At 43.4% G+C, this 17,528-nt stretch overlaps 1 protein-coding gene across 1 annotated transcript; it reads right to left on the reverse strand.

The window, feature by feature from the left end:
• Positions 1 to 2,502: 2,502 nt before the first annotated feature.
• Positions 2,503 to 3,446, reverse strand: LOC141100240 (Golgi membrane protein 1-like). Its single transcript, XM_073588564.1, is given in 2 exon segments — positions 2,503 to 2,568; positions 2,751 to 3,446. Coding segments are annotated over 2 exon segments (762 nt in total).
• Positions 3,447 to 17,528: the final 14,082 nt, after the last annotated feature.

Below are 17,528 nucleotides of genomic sequence, written 5' to 3' on the forward strand. Positions count from 1 at the left end.
AGGAATACAGTGCGGAAGGATACCTACCTTCCGTCATTGGATTCCTGCAGCCCGTAGAGAGCGGCAGCATCAACTGATGCTGCAGTTCTCTACCCAAGATCGTCGTGGGACACACTCGTGGACTGCTTCGGATCATGGGTGAGTATTTTTGTGGTTTGTTATGTTAATATTTATTCCGTACACGACAATGGCTTCGGGGAACAATGTGACAAGTATTGGTAAGTATGTTACTCTATGTTATATGTACTGTATGTCTATGTATGTATTGTATGAATGTATTGTATGTAGCATGCATGTAGTATATATGTAGTATGTATGTAGCATGTAGTATGTATGTAGCATGCATGTAGTATATATGTAGTATGTATGTAGCATGTAGTATGTATGTAGCATGCATGTAGTATATATGTAGTATGTATGTAGCATGTAGTATGTATGTAGCATGCATGTAGTATATATGTAGTATGTATGTAGTATGTATGTAGCATGTAGTATGTATGTAGCATGCATGTAGTATGTATGTAGCATGCATGTAGTATATATTTAGTATGTATGTAGTATGTATGTGGCATGTAGTATGTATGTAGCATGCATGTAGTATGTATGTAGCATGCATGTAGTATATATTTAGTATGTATGTAGTATGTATGTGGCATGTAGTATGTATGTAGCATGCATGTAGTATGTATGTAGCATACATGTAGTATATATGTAGTATGTATGTAGCATGCATGTAGTATATATGTAGTATGTATGTAGCATGCATGTAGTATATATGTAGTATGTATGTAGTATGTATGTAGCATGTAGTATGTATGTAGCATGCATGTAGTATGTATGTAGTATGTATGTAGCATGCATGTAGTATATATGTAGTATGTATGTAGTATGTATGTAGCATGTAGTATGTATGTAGCATGCATGTAGTATGTAGCATGCATGTAGTATGTATGTAGCATGCATGTAGTATGTATGTAGCATGCATGTAGTATGTATGTAGCATGCATGTAGCATGCATGTAGCATGCATGTAGTATGTAGCATGTATGTAGTATGCATGTAGTATATATGTAGTATGTATGTTACATGTAGTATATATGTAGTATGCATGTTGTATGTATGTAGCATGTATGTAGCATGTAATTTTTTTTTTTTTTTTTTTTTTTACATTCAACACATTAGCCGGATGATGGGACTACTACTGTCCCATCATTGGCTAATGTGTCAATCACTGTCATGGTAGCAGGCATCGCCCGATGGGACTTGTAGTCCCATCGGACGATGCCTGCACAGACCCCCGAAGCCTGCACAGACCACCGGCAGGCCGGCACAGCCCCCCGGCAGGCCGGCACAGCCCCCCGGAGCCTGCACAGACCACCGGCAGGCCGGCACAGCCCCCTGGCAGGCCGGCACAGACCACCGGAGCCTACACAGCCCCCCCGGCAGGCCGTCAGAGCCCCCTGGCAGGCCGGCACAGACCACAGGGTGCCTGCACAGACCCCTGGCAGGCCGGCACAGTCCCCCGAAAGGCCCGTACAGACCCCAGAGAGGCTGTACAAGGCAAAAATAGGGTTTTTCTTATTCCGATACCGGAAGTCCCATAGACTTGAATGGGACTTCCGGTATCGGAATCGGCGATACCGATACTTTTTTTTAAGATCGGCCGATCCATTCCGATCCGATACTTTGAAGTATCGGACGGTATCGCTCAACTCTACCCATGACCCTATTTGCTTTGGTGGCAGCTGCTTGATACTGGGCACTCCAATTTAGCTTCTTATTGACTAAGATGCCTAAGTCTTTTTCCATGTCTGATTTCCCCAGCAGTTTCCCATTTAATAAGTAATTGTAGCATCTGTTTCTCCTTCCCATGTGCATAACCTTACACTTATCTGTGTTAAACCTCATTTGCCATTTTTCAGCCCAATTCTCCAATTTACTCAAATCTGTCTGTAGTGGCAAACTGTCCTCCTTTGTGTTAACTACCTTACATAGTTTTGTATCATCTGCAAATACTGATATTTTCCTGTGTAAGCCATCCACTAGATCATTAATAAATATATTAAATAGTAGGGGGCCAAATACAGAACTCTGTGGTACCCCACTAGTAACCCTGGCCCAATCTGAGTATGCACCATTAATAACCACTCTTTGTTTTCTATCACTAAGCCAGCTACCTACCCATCTACACACATATTCCCCTAGCCCAAGCTTTTTCATCTTACTTACCAATCTTTTATGTGGGACAGTGTCAAATGCTTTAGAGAAGTCGAGATAAATGACATCCAATGATTCTCCTTGGTCCATTTGAAAGCTTACATCCTCATAGAAGCTGATCAGGTCAGTTTGACAGGAGCGATCCTTCATAAATCCATGTGTATCTATGGTCAGGACCGATTTGGTATCTTCATATACACTATTAGGTCTCTTGTCTAGGACCCTCAGCATTGGTTTAACAGGGGATTCACTACCCCTCAACCTAGTATACCCACTAACCTCAGGACTATTTTTTTTCATCCAGAACATTAACTTTCTTAGTTTGTTCGTTACTTTCTGGTGGAGAAGAACCCTCTTTAGGCCAGGGTCAGACTTGCGAGAAACTCCCACGAATCTCGCTCATCAATTTCCGGCACTTGGGACGGAGTATTCAGCTGCATAGAAATACATGCAGCTGAATGCTCCGATCCAAGTGCCGGCGACAGTGCCGGGTATTGACGTGCGAGACTCATGCGAGTTTCTCACAAGTCTGACCTCGGCCTTAATGGCATTTTCTGAGGGCCTCTTAGCTGTTGGTAAAACAGTCTTGTATTTCAGATCCTCCTTGCTATCAATTGCTTTCAAGTTAATATATTGCTTTGATGTAACAACTTTCTCAAACTTAATGGTATCCTTTTCTTCATCCTCATTCTTTGGCTTCAAATTCCTTCTAGTCAATCTGCGGATCTTTTCCTTACACTGCTCAATAACCTCTGCTATCTTATTACTGCACTGTGCCAACTCAAACGTTGACTTTTTGGCCTGGTTTTCTTATAGTTCCTTTCATTCTAGATAGTTGTCTTCTAACAGTTTCTGGACTTCCACTATTTCATCTTGAAGGGTCTGTGGAAAGTAGTCTTTAGCAGTTACATTGTTCTGTAAAAACTCCTTCTCACTTTTACATAACAGCTGCATATTCTGCATCTGAGAGTTCTGCAAAGACTGGATAGTGTCAATCTGCTTTTTCTGTTTTGCCAAATTGTCTTCATATTCATTCTTTTTCATTTCAACAGCTCCCCTTTCCGCTGCTGCCCATGGAATCCTGCCCTCCAGCTTCATCACTCTCTGTAATTCCACACTTCGAGTGCTTGTAATCCAGTAGTTTATTCCAAGGACAAACACACATGATAGAAGCATGGCAAAGAGAAGTGGTGGAGACTTAATTGCTCTGCTACCACTTTCCAATTCCATAATATGAAGTAAAGTTGATTAAACCTCTGCCAGCATCCTTGGCGCCCAGCTCCGTACCACCAGCTCCCTCAGCGACACCAATGTAAAAGTGTACTTCCTGCCCCAGCACTCTGCGCCAGCCGCAGCTGCTCACTTTGTTGCCAGGCAACCAGCAGTCAACCAGCCACATGTGATGTAGCGATCACTAAGCGGGTTGGAGTACACTCACTTGGCAGTGATATTTGAACCACAACAGTTTTTTCATTTAGATAAGTCCATTTCTGATTTGTTATACCACCATAAACCACTGCAGGCCTTGCAAACATCACCCAACCGACATACAGTCCATTCTCTTTAGCAGATATATCTGTACACTTGGCAGGAATGTCTCTGACCTATTAGACCATTTCAACTGCAGTTATGTCCGCACAGATCAATAACTGACACCCGTCAGTGCACACAATTCCCTATGCTCTGGGTTACTTGCTTAACAGCTTTTCAGGATTCACAGACTGGCTTTATATTGGTCCTTTCAGTAGTTCAGACCCTCATTAGCTCCCTTGACTCTCAGGGCATTCACCAGCCCCAGCCTCACATATAGCCTTTTGTCCCCCTCATGTTGTGCAACCAGGAAGCATATAGGACTTTTCTAACATCACAGGAACACACCCCCTGGGAGGTATGTGGTTATCCAGACCTACCCATCACTTTCTGGTTAACTCTTAAATCCAGCCCTAATCCAATTTACAACAAGACCCAGCAAACTGTCCTGGATTTAGATAGAAGCAGACCTCTGTCTGTGCAATACATACCTGTCTCTCACGATATAAATAGTTGGTACATCACAATATATATAGTTGTGTGAAAAAGTGTTTTTAACTTTCATGATTTCCTATTTTTTTGCATGTTAGCAACACTTAAATGTTTCAGGTCACCAACAAATTTTAATATTAAACAAAAGATAACACAAGTAAACACGAAATGCAATTTTTAAATAAAGGTCTTTATTATTAAGGGAAAAAGAAATCCAAACCTACAGGACACTGTGTGAAAAATTGATTGGTGCCCTTAAAACATAAATAAACTTTGGTTTATCACATCTTTGGGAAGCTGAGATACAATTCCCTAGCCACACCCAGGCCTGATTACTGCCAAACCTGTTCTCTATCAAGAAATCACTTAATTAGGACCTGCCTGACAAAGTGAAGTAGAACAAACATTCTTCAAAAGCTAGACATCATGCCACCATTCAAAGAAATTGTGGAAGAAATGAGAAACAAAGTAATTGAGATCAAGCAGTCTGGAAAAGGTTTTAAAGCCATTTATAAATCTTTGGGACTCCAGCGAATTACAGTGAGAGCCATTATCCAGAAATGGCAAAAACATGGAACAGTGGTGAACCTTCTCTGGAGTGGTCGGCCGACCAAAATTACTCCAAGAGCGTAGCAACAACTCATCCAAGAGGTCACAACAAACAAGCTCTCCATGCATATGTTGTGACTGTCACACAGCCGCGACACATGCAGCTTCGGCGCTGAACAACTGATCAGCAGAAGCGATCCATGTATCCAGGTTCCTGCGGCAGCTTGTTCAGTAAGCGCTATAGTTTGCCAAATAAGGAGGGAGCCGAAGATAATCACTTATCTCTACTGATGAGAAGACAAAAAAGGAACAATTGATCTTTGCCAAAAAGTACCTTAACAAACCATAATCCTTCTGGGAAAATGTTCTGTGGACAGATGAAACAAAATAGAACTTTTTGGCAATGCAAAGCAACAGTATGTTTACAGACGGTGCAATGAAGCTTATAAGGAAAACAACACCCTACCAATAGTTAAGCATGATGGGGGATCCATAATGCTGGGGGAGGGTTGCTTTGCTGCACCTGGTACTGGAGGCCTTGACCGTATCACAGGAATCATGAAATCAGAGAATTATCAAGAGATTTTAGAACGAAATGTCCTACCCAGTGTAAGAAAACTTGGATTGCGTCGAAGATCATGGGTCCTCCAGCAAGATAATCACCCATAGCACACATGCAAAGTACACAAGAATGTTTGAAAAAAAAATGAATCATTTTAAAATGACCAGCAATGAGTCCTGATCTCAATCCCAGTGAAAAGCTTTGGAACCTTGTAAACATTGAAGAGCTTGAACAAACTGCAAAGGAAAAGTGGAGAAAATACCAGCAGAGAAATGCAAGAAGCTTATAGATGGCTGCTCTCTTTAGTTTGGAAGCTGTCATCCATTCTAAAGAATGTGCAACCAAGTATTAATTAGTGGTGCCTTTATTGCTGCACATGCTGTTTATTCTGTTTCTTCTTTGAAATTACATCATGTAAGTTGAAAAACAATGTTTTATTGTTGCATTACTTTGGACCAGTAATTAAAAAATCCTGAGGACATAACTTTGGTACATTTCCATTTATTTATGAAGATACTGTACAGTCTGTTAAAAAAATGAAGGGCGTCAATATTGGTGAGGTGGACTGTACACTTTATACATATACACCAATGAAGGGATATTTCCATAGCTACACTGTGTTGCTAGGTACAGTAATTGACTGCCATTGCATGACCATCTGGTGTGAGTACAATGAATACTTATATGAGATGAGTGGTAATCCACTCTAAGATAGGAGAGTGGTTATCATCCTCTAGCAATAAGTGGAAACCATAGTGAGATGCTAAAGGTCATTTAGGAAAGTTAAAATCCTTTCCATGCGCAGACTTCCATTTTATGAAAAGCTTATGTGTTCTTTATGGTCAGTACTGGTCAATCCTTTTTCTGTGAAAACAAAATGAAAGCATTATTCAGGCTGTGCTCACTGTTGGATCAGGAGGGTGTGGTGGTGCTGGCGATGTCACATCTACTGATATCCAGCAGAACGCTTACACATTTCTACTTACACCTGTTCAGTTCTAAACAATATATGATACAATACGAAAGTGAGCAGAACCAGAATAACATTTTAATTAAAAATGTAAGAATTCACAGCGTTCCAACAAGTCGTACTTGTGTTAATAGAATATTTTCTAATCACATTTAGGCCTTGTTCAGACAGACGAATTATTGGTCAGATTGCAATTCATATGCATAAAACACTGCACACAAACACCACTCTGACCCCTGTTAGCCTATGGGCTAGTCAGTTTAGGCAACTTTCCACACAGGCCCACAATAAAACCCTGCAGCATGTATATAGAGAACAGTGCATGTAAGGGCTCGTTCACACTGGCGCATAATACGGTGGAGTGCAGAAAACATCCCATTGCACTATCATCAAAGACTTTAATAGGGAAATGTTCTATCTGTGAAAATCATGAATAGAACATATACCGTATATACTCGTGTATAAGCTGAGTTTTTTATGCTGAAAAAGCCCCCTCTTGGCTTATACTCGAGTGACGGTCCCTCTTACCTGTTCTCCACTGCACTGAGGGTGTTCTCCAGTCTCTCCCACTCGTCAGCAGGTGCTTGCATCCTCTGTGGGTGTTCCGGTGACTTCTGACAGGGCCTTCGTCAGCACCTGGGCAAGTGCAGGGGCCCTGAGCAGGAAGGGACACCGGTGCGCTATGGGGGGGCCCAGTGCCTGTGCCGGCGCTTGCTTAGGCCTCTGGTACTTGTTATAAATCTACCTGTTCCACCTCTGCAGTGTCTTCTTCTTCCTGTGACTGTGACGTTCAGATCAAAAGGCGCGATACTGTAATTAGTGTGCGCCCTCTGCCTTTTGATACAGGAAAGATCTTTGTACCGTGTTAGCCAGTAGATAGAAGAATATTTAGAATTGAGAGTCCTCAGTGGTTGATACCTTTTAATGGTTAACTGAAAAGATGGTAACAAATTGCAAGCTTTCGAGCCTACTCAGGTCTCTTCATCAGGCAAAGACTAATACAACATCTGAAGAGTAGCATATTTATACACAAGACAGCACAGAAATAATGCAATATATATGACTAGTGACGTGGAGCAGAATTATCATTATGGGAGAGGGATAAACATAAATATTGGACCAGTTCATAGATACGGAGTCTGGATGTTTTATTGTCCTCTGATTGGGGTCTGGTTCTTTGTTGTGTGATTCCCCCACGAGGTCTGAAGAGCAAATTCCTTAATTGATGCAAAAAGACATAAATCCATGCGACACATTCATTCCTGCACTGAGTGTGTCAAAGGTTGTCATAAATTTATACTCCCAGACCCTCCTGTCACTCTGAGATTTCAAGTTACCTTTTAAAACAAGTAAATTAATGTCCATCATGCTATGACCGGGGATACAAAAATGTTTTGCCACAGGTAGATCCATTCTTTTTTCACTTATTGTGTGGCGATGAGAATTCATGCTTGTTTTCACTTTTTGCCTCAGTTTTTGCTGATTGAGCTAAGGTTTTTGTACTTTAAAAGTTATTGTTGTTACCATATTGTTTTTCTTGACCCTCTTTTCCACTTAGGCTATGTGCACACGTGCAGATTTTTGGTGGTATTTGCTGCAATTCCGCAACTCCTTGCCGCGGGAAATATGCGAGAAATACGCATTAGTAATTCCCACAAAAAACTAGCATTTTGCAAGCATAATTAGCTTGCAGAATGCCAGCGTTTTCCAAGCGATCTGTAGCATCACTTGGAAAACTGATTGACAGGTTGGTCACACTTGTCAAACATAGTGTTTGAAGAGTGTGACCAACTTTTTACTATTGAGGCTGCCTAAAATATAATGTTAAAAATAATAAAAACATAAAAAATTGTGTTTTTCTCACCTTCCGGCATGCCGCGCGCGTCCCCGATCCTCGCGATGCTCCCGGCAGTTCCCGTTCCCAGTGATGCCTTGCGACAATGACCTTTGATGACGTCGCAGTCTCGCGAGACTGCTACGGTATCGCGAGACCACGACTTCATCAAAGGTCATTTTCGCAAGGCATCACTGGGAACAGGAGTTGGCGGGAGCATCGCTGAGGCCTGGGGACATGGTGAGGGATGCCGGAAGGTGAGAATAACACCATTTTTTATTTTAATTTTATTTTTACAGGGATATGGTACCCAGAGCCTGGAGGACAGTCTCCTCTCCTCCAGACCCTGGGTACCATCCGTACATTTTCCACTTACTTTGCACATGGTGGCCATAGCCACATGTGGAAAGTAAGCGGAACAATGCTTTTGTATGTGTGCGGAATTCCCGCGATTCCGCACAAAGAATGATCATGCTGCGTATTTTTCCGCTGCGGAAAAATACGCAGCATTAGCACAGCATGTGCGGAATGCCATAGGATTGCATGGGGTGCTTTTTTTGTGTTTTCGTAGCAAAATCGCGTGTTAAAAAACGCCGCGAAAACACAAACAAAGCTACATGTGAACACAGCCTTACAGTGCTAGTTTACTGTTTTTCTTTTAAATAAATATTCAAAAACATTTAACCTACTGATGCCTCAATTAATGTAATTTTATTGGTATCTATTTTTATTTTTGAAATTTACCTGTAGCTGCTGCATTTCTCACCCTAGGCTTACTGTATACTCGAGTCAATAAGTTTTCCCAGTTTAGGTAAAATTATGTGTCTCGGTTTATATTCGGGTCAGCTTACACTCGAGTATATACGGTGTGTAATTAACGGACTGCTGAATGAGGCCATATTACATGAAATTAATATTCCGGGAAGTGAATGTACATTGAGAGTTAAGAAGTCTTAAATAATGACCTCTGTTCATCAGCAAGGTGTATATCATTTTGATTCCTGTTATTAAGGTGATGTGGTAATAAGAAAAACATTTCCAGCAATAATTACAGGTGATCAGAAGTCTATTATGACAACAAGAATGAGTCTATCGGGACAATATTGATAGCATATCTAAAGTTTAAAAGGGTAGTCAGGTCTAAAATGACAAGTGTGCAGTTACTTTGTGTGACTACAGACTTTTGAACCCCCCCAGGTGACTGCAGACTTTTTAACTGTGCTGCAAGGATTCGCCAGTTTGTGCGCGGTCAGGATTTGCTGGTTTCTGAGCGGGGGACATCAGTGATGTATGTGATATGCAGACTCCTGGGCAGAAGCTGACTAGTGGGCGTGACATCGCTCCATACACTTGTACGGAACAAGGAAACACCCACTAGACGGCTTCTGCCTGGGAGTATGCTTATCACATACATCACTGACGTTCCCTGCTCTAATTGCGCTGTTGAGTTCAAAAGTCGGTAGTCACACAGAGTAACTGCAGATTTATCAATTCAGACCGGACAACCCTTTACGGGGTATAAATACTGCCTCTACCACGCTAGCACAAATTTGCCTTCGCTCACACCACCATGTTAATCGGAGGAGCGCTCTCCAATTTTTTATTGGATTTTTTTATCGGCTAGCACTTGGACCAATGATATTGACGGCACAGTGCTGAATAACATTTTCTTTCTCATACTCATTCGGCATGAGAAAAGAACAGCAGCCTACTACAATTTGACATATAATTTGGACAAGATTTGCCCATTCACGTCTATGGGTGCGTAGAAATCATTGGACTGCAATGATACTCCAATTCTTCCGTGAGTATCAGATTACACTATGCTGATACTCAGATCAAATTCAGATGAGAGTTTTATCATACTGTTAGGCCATGTTTTTATTTATTTTCATTTATTTTACTCACTTATATATCGCCTTTAATTCCACAGTGCTTTACAGACATTATCGGCACTGTCCCTGATGGGGCTCACAATCTCAAGTCCCTATCAGTATGTCTTTGGAATGTGAGAGGAAATCGGTGTACCCGGAGGAAACCCACGCAAACACGGGGAGAACATACAAATTCCTTCACGATCACACGTCCAGTATTTGGTCAGTACTTTCCATCAGTATTTGTAAGCCAAAACCAGGAGTGGGTGATAAACACAGAAGTGGTGACATGTCTCTATTATACTCTTCCTCTGATTGCTCCACTTCTTATTTTGGCTTACAGACACTGAGGTAAAATACTGACCAAATACTGAGCGTGTGAATGTGGCCTTATTAGTATAATTGTCCCGATTCTCTCAGATGTCAGAGTCTATAGTAGTGTGACCCAGCCTTAGGATGGGACACTTATATTTACTAGGCATTAAGACTGACAGCTTCTGCACTTGTTCACTTCATCCCATCCGCGTTGCAAACAGGTGCAGTAGTTGTCTGCCATTAGGGCTCGCTCACATTTGCATACAAAAAATAGCTCCAATGTTCCTCCTAAATAGAAGGACAAGTATCACGCGATTTTTTTTCTCACCTAGCATCCATAGGACATCCGTTTGACAGGATTTTTACATTCTGTAAGTCTCTATGTAATTTAAAGCTAGTTTACAAAGTAATAAAGCAATCTTATATACAGAGATAGATGGATAGATGATAAAGATATTACCGTATATACTCGTGTATAAGCCGAGATTTTCAGCACATTTTTTGTGTGCTGAAAATGCCTCCTCGGCTTATACACGAGTCATTGTGCAGAAACCAGCGGGGGGAGGGGGAGCGGCGGCAGGAGCCAGTGGCTGGGACATAATACTCACCCTCCTGTGCAATCGCTGAACATCCCTTGCATCCTCCGTTGTCCCAGGGGATGGGGGAGCACGGAGGAGCACAGCGGAGCACGGAGGAGGACAGAGGGAGCACGGAGCAGAACGGAGGGAGCACGGAGCAGGATGGGGGGAGCACGGAGCAGGATTGGGGAGCACAGAGGAGCACGGAGCAGGATTGGGGAGCACTGAGGAGGACGGAGCAGGATGGCTGGAGCACTGAGGAGGATGAGGGACGCACTGAGAAACATGGAGGAGGATGAGAGAGGACAGGGAGCTGAGCCATACTTAGAAGGATGAGACGAGGGAGCTGAGCCACACAGAGCCGGACAGGGATGAGGGGACAATGCATACCCGGCTTATACTCGAGTCAATAAGCTTACCCAGTTTTCCGTGGCAAAATTAGGGGCCTCGGCTTATACTCAGGTCGGCTTATACACGAGTATATATGGTAGATAGATATGAGACATGCAGTATATTAGATAGAATAGATAGATATACTGTAGCTATAGTAGATATATAATTTCTTAATCCCTCATATTAACACCCTAACGACCAGGGTTATTTCAGCTTTTGAATTTCTGTTTTTCGCTCCCCTTCTTCACAGAGCCATAACTTTTTTATTTTTCTGTCAATATGGCCACATCAGGGCTTGTTTTTTGCGGGACAAGTTGTACTCTTAAACGACACCATTGGTTTTCACATATCAGGTACTGGAAAATGGGGAAAAAGGCCATAATTCCCAGAATGACAATTCACTTACTTTCATTTTGAGCCAATAATGTTGATGTCCCCTCCCTTGATATCACCATGAATTACATCAATCCCACATGCCATAAAGGATTTGGGATTGCACTTGTGGAACTTCCTAAAGTGGGGTTTGATATTTTTCAAATTTCAATGTCGTCCACGTTCATGGTCGCACCAATGTCTTTCACGTGCTCCCTTACTCAAACTCTTATTTCTCTAGATGCGAGTCCTACACATACTGTATTTTGGGACAACCACACCTAGCATAATATATAACATTGCTGGTGCCACAAGAGATGTGATGACGGATTTTATATTGACGAATGCTGATTCAAATGTAGCAATGAGGGAGACATTGGCGCAAGCAAGCCAGTAGTCGCAGGAGAATCATCACTTATTTGGACCTGTGGATCCAAAGGGGTTGGTAGTTTTGGTACATAGTGACTCTTAACTAACATATCTTTCAGATTTTTCCAACGCTTTTGTGTCATTAGTGGAAGATTCAGTAAATATGCAGCTAAGATTGATTTAGCACGTAGTATGGAACAATGTTTATTCAAAATCAACGACATGGATGGCCATTTGCCATTCATGACTATAAGTAGAGATTTATCTGACTGGTCATTCCCAGAAAGAAGCGGACCACCTCAAGCCCATAATTGTGAATAATACTAGGGTAGAGAGCAGGGCCGGACTGGGACTAAAATTCAGCCCTGGCATTTGAAGTTACACAGGCCTACTAGTCACATGGTGACTATATAATATCTTTGTACACTTGTAGTTTACAAGAAGTGAGAGGAGATTAATACGACTATATAACATGTAGTCACAGCTGTGCCCAGTATTTCAGCTCAGTCCTATTTATTGCTTTTAGGTACAGTACTCCTCCCAAATCTCTGTCCCCTTTTGTATGCATGATTACAGAATTCCTGGCAGAACTGCAAATTTTGGCCACGCCCAGCCACACCCATTTCACAACTAGTCACACCCATGTCCACACCTAATCGCACCCATTTAGCACCGCTGATCACACTGACTGGTACTGAGGGCACAGTGGCTGGCATTATGGGCACACTGACTGGCATTAAGGAAGAGAGAAAACAGAGAGAGAGAAAAAAGAAAACAGAGAGAGTGAGAAAGAAAGGGGAAAGAAAGAAAGAACAGTGAGAGACAAAGAAAGAACAGTGAGAGACAGAGAAAGAACAGAGAGAGAAAGAAAGAGGGGAAAGAAAGAGAACAGAGAGAGACAGAGAAAGAACAGAGAGAGAAAGAAAGAAGTAAAGAAAAGAAAGAAAGAACAGAGAGAAAGAGAGGAAAGAAAAAGAAAGAAAGAGGGGAAGAAAGAACAGAGAGAGAAAAAAGAAAGATTAGAGAGAGAAAGAAAGAACAGAGAGAGAAAGAAAGAACAGAGAGAGAAAGAAAATGAGGGAAAGACAGAACAGAGAATGAAAGAACAGAGAAAGAAAACGAGAGAAAGAAATAAAGAAAGATTCTACAAAGATACTATAGCAGCGCGGCTCCCATTGTAGTGCCCACCTGAGCCTCCCGGTGCAGGACCTATCATGATCCGCTCACATGGCCGACATCCCCGATTCCAAGGCGATCCTGCTGTCTGCGCTGTCGGAGGAGGACACGGTGATGGATCTGAAGCATTCCTAGTTCTGTCACAATCTCCTCAAGAAATTATCTCATTTCCGGTCAGCTTCCAGCACATCACTTCAGGTGGAACGTCATGTGTGTGTTTTAAAATGCTCCTCGGGGCTCCGCCGTGTACTCCTGTGTCCGTGGGAAAAGCCCGCTTTGTATGCTTTGTACACACTTGGCTCCGCTTCGTACATCCCGTACACATATGGCTCCACTCCGTACACACACGGCTCCACTCCGTCCACCTCGTACACGCGCAGCTCCTCTCCGTACACCTCGTACACACGGCTCCTCTCCGTACACCTCGTACACGCGCGGCTCCGCTCCGTACACCTCGTACACACGGCTCCGCTCCGTACACCTCGTACATCCACGGCTCCGCTCCGTACACCTCGTACACACGGCTCCGCTCCGTACACCTCGTACACCCACGGCTCCGCTCCGTACACCTCGTACACGTGCGGCTCCGCTCCGTACACCTCGTACACACGGCTCCTCTCCGTACACCTCGTACACGCGCGGCTCCGCTCCGTACACCTCGTACACACGGCTCCGCTCCGTACACCTCGTACACACGGCTCCACTCCGTACACCTCGTACACACGGCTCCTCTCCGTACACCTCGTACACGCGCGGCTCCGCTCCGTACAACTCGTACACACACGGCTCCGCTCCGTACACCTCGTACACACGGCTCCTCTCCGTACACCTCGGACATGCGCGACTCCGCTCCGTACACCTCGTACACACTGCTCCGCTCCGTACACCTCGTACACCCACGGCTCCGCTCCGTACACCTCGTACACACTGCTCCGCTCCGTACACCTCGTACACATACGGCTCTGCTCCGTACACCTCGTACACACTGCTCCGCTCCGTACACCTCGTACACACACGGCTCCGCTCCGTACACCTTGTACACACACGGCTCCGCTCCGTAAACCTCATACACACGCAGCTCTGCTACATCCACACTGTAAATCCTGACCCCACACATACTTACCTCAACCAGCACCATGACAACAGTAAAGCAGAGTCTTGCAGACGGTAGAGGCAAGGCTGAGCGCACAGGACCTGTGATGAGGTCACAGGAGGGGCGGAGTCAGGGGTGACATGTCGGGGGTCTGGACTAAGGCTCCTGATCATGTGACCCCCTGACTCCTCCCCTCCTGTGACCTCATCACAGGTCCAGCGAACAGAGCGAGCAGGCAAGCGAGTGCGACGCTGTGAGTGGCTGCGGGGGGGAGGGGGTCTCATGCTACGGCGAGGATGGGGTGCGTGGGGGGGGCATGGCGGCTTATCTCCCTGCAGTGCGGGAGGAATTTGAAACTATCAATGCCATGCCCGCAGAGGGCTAGCGGCAGGAGCAACAGTGGCCGCAGCAGCTGGCAAGCGGCCAGATGATCGGGCGCTGCCGCCCGCGGCCCACATGGCAGCGGCCCAGCGGGAAAATGCCCGGTTGGTTATATTGCCAATCCGGGCCTGGTAGAGAGATACCAACAACATATCTGCCTTCATAAAGATCCCATTGACCCTAATGAGAACATTCATTGTGTCCCTTGCAAAAGATGGCAAAGTTTCAACCAAAGGTTTTAAATAATAATTAATAAATTTGCATACTGGGTCCATCAATGCCGGACACGATTGGACATCCCGGTGAGCCAAAGGGATTCTTATGGATTTTAGAAAGTTGATCAAGTGTTAGTATTTTAGGATATCTAACCATTAGGCCTAAAAAAAACATTTTTGTCAATAATTCACTGTTTGCATGCCTCACTACGTATGGAATGGAGCTGAGCCGAAAGGAGGACAATAGGCTAGATGGAAATTTTTCATATGTTTATTTATCTCATTATTTATGTTTTTGTATGTAGTAATATTACCCTACACTATGGAAAAAGACAATGTTATAGCACTTTATATTATGCAATTGATTAAGACTGCCTTGGATCGAACACCATAACAGCAAGTCCCATTAGTTAAATAAATAATTGTTTAGTTATGCTCTTAAAATTGATATGGCCACTTTACGTCACTGACACATCTATTAAAAAACAAGTTATGGTAAGATAATTCTTAGAATTAAGGAGATGGAATACCTTTCATGGGTGGAGTGATTTAAACTGGCTTTTTTCCAAGAGTTGCCCTACCAACTGATACACATATTTTCACTAGAATGTACAGCAGTGTTTGGAAATTTAGTTTCACAAGTGTGTCTGAACCTGCAGTAACTTCAGAATTACATGAAATCTACATTTCTTAGGAATTTATCAATGAGTTCTTTTTCAACCAACATAAATAATAAAAATCTAATTTTAGGTTAAAAGGGTTGTCCAGTACATAGACAATTTATTTTTAAATACTATATTCCCCAATGTAAAATACAATTACCCTATAATCACCTCCCTGACCAGCAATGTCAGTGCTAGTTCTTTTGAGCTTCCCCTATGGGGAAGTGACGGATCGGCGCCGGAGGTCCCACCCTCCTGCGCTTTATGCCCGTCATGCAGTGGTTGGCTGAGATCATGCCACCGTGGGATATTTAAACATCAAAGAGACCCTGGAATACACTGCCCCCCAAGGAAGCGAGGTGTGAAACGCATGTAGGGGCTTCAGGACAGTGCAGTTGCATGTCTACATGGGTAAGAAGACTGTGATTACTTAGGCCAGTCTGGTTCTTGGTTGCATTCAGGGATCACTATGGTTTAGGGGTCATTCACATATGGAATTTATGCATATTGTAGCTAAAACATATTATCAGAGTACCACCATTACATTGGTGGCTGTCTTATGCACCATTGTATATGCTATGAGCTCACCTCTTTAATTTTGCCATAATCTGCTATTCACAGACTGGCTATTTTCTGTATAAATGTTTCCTGTCCTGGTCATTTATATTTATGACATGCGTAGTGTGCTGCTACACGGCTGTATCACTGCCCACTTGGTTTTATATACTTTTGCTATTGAGGAACTGTTGAAGAGCACGAGTGTGAAACGATCATCGTTCCCGGTTCTCTGTTCCACCAACAACTCTCCTGACCTGGATGTTTTTCCGAAATAAAGTGAAATTTTAAGGATGGTGAGTGCCACTCTTTTTCTACTTGCTACATGGACTGCATTATTGTCTTTTTCATGAGTGGCCACCCAGGAATCTGATTTGGGTAGCCAATATAGTGAATTGGATTTGTACAATTAATCCAGCATATGTGCTGCAGTGGTGCGGATCATTTTGTCTTGCTTGGCATTTCATTACCTTATCATGTCCTATATGTTTAATAACTAATAAAGATGTTTGTATTTTGATTATTATTGGACTTCTACATATGTTTACCACAATTCTACTTATCTGTAGAGATTTAAGCTCCCAAAATAAAACTTTCCTCCTCTCATGTTTATTAGATAGTATGGAGAGTTTCTCATACTATAAATTATGGTATTTTCATTAATCCATGCTTTTAGCTATGTATCATTTATATACTGTGTGTTTTCACAGCTTGTTCACTTGGGCAAATGGATTTTCAGGCACGGGACAAAACGTGGCTGACAAAATTGGATCAAGTTTTCAGTGATGACTCTTCCGTGGTTTTAAGCACAAACTCTAGAGGTGTTGTTGATCAGGGTGAAAGGCTGAAGAATTTATGTAACAAACGTATGAAATGGTGGTGGAATAAGGCTTTTGTGGTTCGCTATGTCACTAAGGGCTTGATTCCCAGAGGCCTGCGAGTGCAAGTTTTTCCATCTTTTACCATTGAGGATGAAGGTTTTAAACAGCAATGGGAAGAACTTGTCACTAATTGTTTAACCCCTTAACGACCGCCGATACGCCTTTTAACGGCAGTAATTAAGGGTACTAAAACCACAGCGCCGTTAATTCACGGCGCTGTGATTTAAGTGAATAGCGCCCCCCAGTGTCGGATTTTCTCCGGGGTCTCGGCTGCCAGGGGTAGCCGAGACCCCAGAGAACATGAATCGGTCGGTTTTTACCAACCCCCGCTTTTGCGATCGCCGTTATTAACCCTATAACGGCGACCGCAAAAAAAAAAAAGCCGCGATTTTACATTTAATTTCTCTCTCCTCTGATGTGATCGCACATCAGAGGAGAGAGAAATAGGGTCCCCGATCCCCCCCCGGTACCTCTCCGTGGCCCTCCGTCCCCTCCCGGTGGTCCCACGTCC

The sequence above is a fragment of the Dendrobates tinctorius genome, unplaced genomic scaffold, assembly GCF_039654945.1.
Source record: "Dendrobates tinctorius isolate UK_male_01 unplaced genomic scaffold, ASM3965494v1 ptg000011l, whole genome shotgun sequence".
Classification (NCBI taxonomy): domain Eukaryota; kingdom Metazoa; phylum Chordata; class Amphibia; order Anura; family Dendrobatidae; genus Dendrobates; species Dendrobates tinctorius.